General features: G+C 65.9%; 2 protein-coding genes across 4 annotated transcripts in view; one reads left to right on the top strand and one right to left on the bottom strand.

The window, feature by feature from the left end:
- The window catches only part of BABAM1 (BRISC and BRCA1 A complex member 1), a 3,073-nt gene extending 2,977 nt beyond the window's left edge, over nucleotides 1–96 (bottom strand). Inside the window, exon 1 of one of the 2 annotated variants that reach the window (XM_057385040.1) lies at nucleotides 55–96. The gene's annotated coding sequence lies outside the window, so the exon portion shown is untranslated. Of the gene's footprint in view, nucleotides 1–8 lie in introns of both variants that reach the window. The other variant, XM_057385039.1, reaches the window with a different exon arrangement.
- Nucleotides 97–775: 679 nt separating this feature from the next.
- USHBP1 (USH1 protein network component harmonin binding protein 1) lies at nucleotides 776–5,376 on the top strand. 2 transcript variants are annotated; one of them, XM_057385037.1, is made up of 15 exons: nucleotides 776–1,181; nucleotides 1,367–1,623; nucleotides 1,701–1,786; nucleotides 1,871–1,998; nucleotides 2,070–2,279; nucleotides 2,372–2,482; nucleotides 2,571–2,707; nucleotides 2,793–2,933; nucleotides 3,011–3,090; nucleotides 3,424–3,619; nucleotides 3,703–3,931; nucleotides 4,033–4,209; nucleotides 4,290–4,381; nucleotides 4,556–4,678; nucleotides 5,124–5,376. In XM_057385037.1, exons 1-15 carry the CDS (start codon nucleotides 1,041–1,043, stop codon nucleotides 5,293–5,295), a joined length of 2,280 nt encoding a protein of 759 aa, XP_057241020.1. In that variant the 5' UTR covers nucleotides 776–1,040; the 3' UTR covers nucleotides 5,296–5,376. The 2 variants fall into 2 exon arrangements, with proteins under 2 accessions (XP_057241020.1, XP_057241021.1); XM_057385038.1 differs by having other exon boundaries at nucleotides 777–1,181; nucleotides 3,484–3,619.
- Nucleotides 5,377–5,665: the final 289 nt, after the last annotated feature.

The following is a 5,665-nucleotide window of genomic DNA, read 5'->3' as shown; positions in this document are numbered from 1 at the left end:
CTCTTTACGGTCTCGCCCCCCACTCGTGTTCTCCCGGGCCCCGCGAGCGCTCACAGCCGCTCTGGCCCCGCCCCGTCCCGTGCCGCCGGAAGCGGCGCCGCGCGAGGGCTGCTGGGAGTTGTAGTTCCTCAATTCCCGGCGGCCACCACAGGGCGGACCCTCGGCAGAGCCCCCGATCCCCGGACTGCGCCCCCCGCCCCATAAATGCGCGTGTAAACCACGCTGCGCCGTCTCCGCACCCCATATATTGTGTGCAGCGCCCAGCAATCGCTTCCTGCATCCCAAATGTCTATGTGCGTTCCCTGTACCCCAAATATCCGTGTGCACCCCCATGAACTGCTTTTTGCACCCCAAATATTCATGCGCAAACCTCTACAACCCAAAYATTCATGCGCACCACCCCCTGCAACCCAAATATCCTTGTGCACCCCATGAACCATCTCCTGCACTCCAAATCCTCCTGCTCCATCCCAGCACACCAAACATCCACCAAGTACCCACAAACTATCCCCCCCCCTCCCCCCCGGCACTCCAAATACCCATACAGCCCCTCTTTGCACCCCAAAACCACCCTCCGAGCACCTCCTACTTCTCACAGCAGCCCTGCACTCACTCCCTACCCCCAAATTCTCCTGCACAACCCCAAAGTGTTCTTGGTGCCCCACTCCATTCCAGATGCTCCAGGGGGTGGAGCTGGGAGCATCCCCCACCCGGGACAGCAGGAGCACATGGGGGTACAGGGGAATTTGGGTGCGATTTTTGGGGACAGAGCACCCCCAAAAGGGCCCCCCTGTRTTCCCCACACCTCGGGCAGCTCAACAGTTAAAGGGAAGTGGCTGGAAGGAAGAGGAAATCTCAGCAGGAGCAAGACCGGGGGACAGCCAAGGGCAGTGGCTGGAGATGAAGCCGGAAGGTGCCGGAAGGTGCCGGAGCCTTTGCCGAGGAACCAGGACGTGCTGGGAACCCAGGGGGGAGCCAGGATAGAAAGGGGCCCCCCGTGTGGAACTGGGATAGAACGGGACGCTTGGTCTGGAACCGCGATGTCTCAGAGCTCCATTGGGGAAGCAGGACATTCTGGGACCTCCATCGTTGAACTGGGACAGACTGGGACTCCCAGTGTGGGACTGGRACATGCCGGGAGCCCAGGGAGCCCCAGGCAAGAGGATCCCAGCATGCAGAAGGTGAGTGGGCACTGCGCGTGTCAGGCACATCCCAGGGCTGATCCCATGCAGCCATGGGGCTCCTCGTGGGCTGCACTGGGCTGCCCTCGGTCTGGTCCCAGGCTCCGGTGTGGAATCCCCGGTCTGGACACCAGAATGAGGCCGTGGCCAAGCAGGCTGGTGGCCAAACCTCATTCCTGCCCCAGGAAACCCCGATGAGTGCCACGCACTCTGACCCCGTTGGCCAGGGCCCTGACATCCTGCCCTGGCCCCTGCAACTCCCATGTGAGGAGGAGGAGGAGGAGGATGGAGAAAGGGATGATGATGATGTTGATGATGAGGATGAGGATGAGGATGAAGAGGACATGGCAGGTGATACCGAGGACATCCTGCACTACGAGCAGCGCACTGCAGGGCTGCTGGCCAGGGTGGCCCAGCGACAGCAGCGGCACCACCCTGCCAGGTACCAGCACTGCTCCGGCCACCCGCAGGGACACCGAGACCACGCTGCCCCTTTACTCTGCCCTTTGTCCCCCACAGGAAGGAAGAGGATGGCTGGGAGGCCACTGTCAGTGTCCCCACTGCTAGCCCAGCACCACGACACCRCGATGGCACCAGGCTGGATGGTGAGTGCTGAATTCCATACCACCCGTTGCCGTGCCACTCCATGCTGTCCCATTCCTGATCCTGGCCATGCTCCCTGTCCCCAGCGAGCAGCCCAGATCTCTTCGAGGACCTCCAGCATGYCGTGAGCTCCCTGGAACGCGTCGTCTTCTCCCGACACCGGCAGCTGCCGGCGCAGCCGCTGCCTGGCAAGGCCTGGCACAGGGTGGTCAAGGTGAGCCACACCACCCCTGCAGTGCCAGCACTGAGGGCATGGACACTGACTGACCAGCCTGGTATTCCCAGAGCCTGGAAGAGCTGAACCGGACCCCTGGCTGGGCCTGCCGGCTGTGGCCAGAGGTGGCAGTGGGCCCAGAACTGCCGTCAGAGGTGGCGGTGGAGGCAGCGAGGAACGCGACCCTGCGGGCGGCCCTGGGGCACCGGGACGAGGAGCTGGGCCAGGCCACGACTGCGCTGCAGGCGCTGCGGGGTGACCGGGACCGCCTGCAGGGCAAGGTGGGTGTGGGGGCCGCGGGGTGGGGGCACCGGGTGCCACCCTCGGGGTGCCACCGGAGCGGCCCCAGAGCTCACCGCGGTGCCTCGTTCAGGTGCAGGAGCTGCGGGAGGCTCTGTCCAGGTTGGAAGAGCCAGGAGGATTTGGCAGCGCCAGCCCCAGGCTCAGCGACAGCCCCGGGCTCAGCAGCCCCCCGGGACGTTTGGTGAGTGAGGGGCCGGGGCACAGGGGGAGCTGGGTGGGGTGGGAGGGGATCGTGCCCTGGCACGGGGCTCTGTCTGTCCCCTCTGCAGGACGTGACTCAGGGTGGCGACGATGCTCAGCCCCAMGGGATAAAATCCCATGGGATGCAGCCCCACACCCCTCTCTCGCCCCAACCCTTGACGGGAGCGGGTCGAGACCAGGAGGAGCGGCTGCAGCAGCTGCAGGGGTGAGTCCCCCCCATCTCCCCCGAGCGCCCTGCGGTGGGGAAACTGAGGCACGGTGCCGCTGACCGGGATGCCGGCGGTGCGCAGGTGCCTGGGGAGACTGCAGGAGGTGAACCGGGAGCTAGCGGCCGCGCTCCACGAGTGCAAGGGCGAAGCGGAGCGGCTGAGCATGGAGCTGGGGCAGCACGAGTCCCGCAGCACCGCCCTGCGCCTGGCGCTGCGCTGCAGGTGGGGACGGGAACGGGGATGGGGACGGGGACGGGGACGGGGACGGGGACAGCCTCCCTGAGCCCCTCGTCCCACAGCGAGCATTGTGGGGGGGCCTATGCCACTCTCCTGGACCTGGTGCGGGCAAAGGTGGCATCGGAGGATGTCGCCCATGGGGGTGAGTAAGTGTGGGGGTCATGGGCAATGCTGGGGGATATATTGGGGCATACTGGGAGGGTTATTTGGGGGGATACTGGTGAATTTTTGGAGGATGGTGGGGGGATACTGGGGAGGATACTGGGGTCATACTGGGGAGTTACTGGGACGATGTTGGGGGGAAACTGAGACTGCTGGGGAGATACTGGGGAAATAAGGGGTGCGGGGGGGGGTGCTGAAGGGATGCAGGAGGGACACGTGGGGATATGGGGGGATGCCCAAAGGATACTGCAAGTGTCCTGGGAGAACACGGGGGTACGCACAGAGGATGTGGGGACCCTTGTGCCCCGCACAGCCCCTGTGGGCACCCCCCGGGCAGGGACACCTGCCCGCACCTCGCCCGCCCCGTGCCCAGGAGCCGCGGCGAAGCCGAGCCCGGGACACGGATCTGGGTCCAACCCCACCCCGACTGAGGCACCGCGGCTACCGGGACCAGCAAAGCCGGACAGCCGCGAGGACACCAGCGACAGCGGCTCCCCGGGGGTGCAGAGGTAGCCGAGGGTCGCGGAGGTCACGGCCCTGAGCCACCCCTGGGGTACCCTAGTGCCCACCCCTCCTCATCCTCACCCCACAGCCCCCAAGGGATGGAGGAGGGAGCCCTGAGGGAACATATCCAGCGGCTCCGCGCCGAGCAGGCGGCAGTGGAGGGGTCCCTGCTGGACGCCCCCGAACCCTCCGGCCCCCCCTGCGGGCGGGACCCCCGAGCTCGGGCCGAGCGGGCACTGCGGGACGCGCGGGCACTGCTGTCCGGCTGGAGGCGGCCGGAGAAGGCGGAGCTGCTGCCGGAGCTGGCGATGCTCAAGGTGCGATTTGGATCCCTCTCTGAATCCTTCGGCGCGGCGGGAGGCGGCAGCGCCGTGCCTCAGTTTCCCCCGCCCGCTGGTGATGTCGCTGCCGTGCCCAGGAGGCCATGGCCGAGCTGAGGACGCGGCTGCAGCTGGCGGAGAGGGAAAAGCGTGCTCTGGAAGTGCTGGTGGCCGGGCAGGGACCGAGGGAAGCCACCCTGCGCCTGGTGCTCCAGCACCTGGAGTGGGAGCGGGATGGGCGGGATGGGCCCTCCAGCAGCTCCGGCAGCAGCGAGGTAGGGACGGCTCCCATGGGACACTTTCTGGGATTCGGGGGCTCCCGAGGGATGGGAAACACCCCCTCAAACCTCTGCAGGACGCTCAGATTGGCCGGGGCACAGCGATGGCTCCACAGAATCCTCSGGATCCGGAGAGAATGAGGGAGGAGCTGTTTCGCATCCGAGCCAGGTGAGGGATCTCAGTGGGCTGGGAGTGGTGTGGTACTGGGAATGGTGTGGAACTGGGAGTCGTGTGTAACTGGGAATGGTGTGGGACTGGAAATTGTGCTGGTGTGGGCAGAGTGGGCACTGGGCATGGTGGGCACTGGGCACTGTGACATGGCTGTCACACGGCTGTCCCCAGGACAGAGGAGCTGCATCACCGGGCTCAGGAGCTGGTGCTGTCCCTGGAGCATGGCAGCGCTGCCAGCCGTGCCCAGCAGGCACAGAGCATCACGGTCACCATGGATCTCTTCCAAGCACACAGGTGGGCACGTGGCACCCGCCTCTCTGCTGGGTGGGCACTGGGTGCCCTGGGACCCCTCTGTTCCCTCAGTCCTCTTGGTCCCTTGGATCCCTGGGTCACCTGGGTCCCATCAGCACCCTGTGTTCCCTGGATCCCTTGAGTCCCTGGGGCTCCCTGTGTCCCCTGGATTCTCTGAGTGCCCTGGGTCCCCTGGCTGCCTTGTGTCTCGCGTGCCCCTTGGATCCTGTGGATCCCCTGGGTGCCCTGGATCCCTTTGGTTCCATATGTCCCTTGGATGCCCTGGATCTCCTGTGTCCTCTGRATGCCCTGAGTGCCCTAACTGCCCTCGGTCCTCTGACTCCCTTTGGTGCGCTGGCTCCCCTTGGTCCCTTGAATCCCTGGACCCCCTGGCTCCCTAAATCCCTGGATCCCGCGGTGCCGAGCGGGTGCTGAGCGTGCCTCGCAGAGCCCTGGCCCTGGCATACCGCGGGGCCCGGCGCAAGCAGGCGGAGCAGCTGCGGCGCCTGGAGGCGCAGGCGGGAGCCCTGCGCAGGCAGCACGGCCGGAGGGAGCAGGCGCTGGCCCGAAAGCTCCGCAGCCTCGAGCAGGGCACGGCCGGCAGCGAGACCTGCATCTAGAGTGCCCCCAGAAACCCTGCAGACCGCCCAAAAACCCTTGGAGACTGCACAAAATCCACGGAGACCCCACAAAACCCCCYTGTCSCCMSGGGAGGTGACTGCTGTACTCTCTCAACAATAAACTCATGGCTCAGCTGCACCATGGTTGGGGTTTGGGGGGGGTTGGAGGGGGCTCAGCTGCGGTTTGTCCCAGAGGGATTGGGAACAAAGGACGGCCCCCCCCCCCCGCGCTGTTCCTGCTGTGTCCCAGCACAGATGAAGCCATTCAGTTGTCCCCGGCGTGGGATCAAAGGTGACGGCAGTGGCCGTGGCGTGGGGCCCATCCATATTCAGGAGGAAGAGGAGCGGTGACCCCAAGCCAGGAGCATCC

This window comes from Malurus melanocephalus, unplaced genomic scaffold (genome assembly GCF_030028575.1).
Source record: "Malurus melanocephalus ecotype Western Australia unplaced genomic scaffold, MMel_1.1 scaffold_771, whole genome shotgun sequence".
NCBI classification, from domain to species: Eukaryota; Metazoa; Chordata; class Aves; order Passeriformes; family Maluridae; genus Malurus; species Malurus melanocephalus.
The sequence above is the reverse complement of the archived record's forward strand: the minus strand, read 5'-3'. Positions and strand labels throughout refer to the sequence as shown.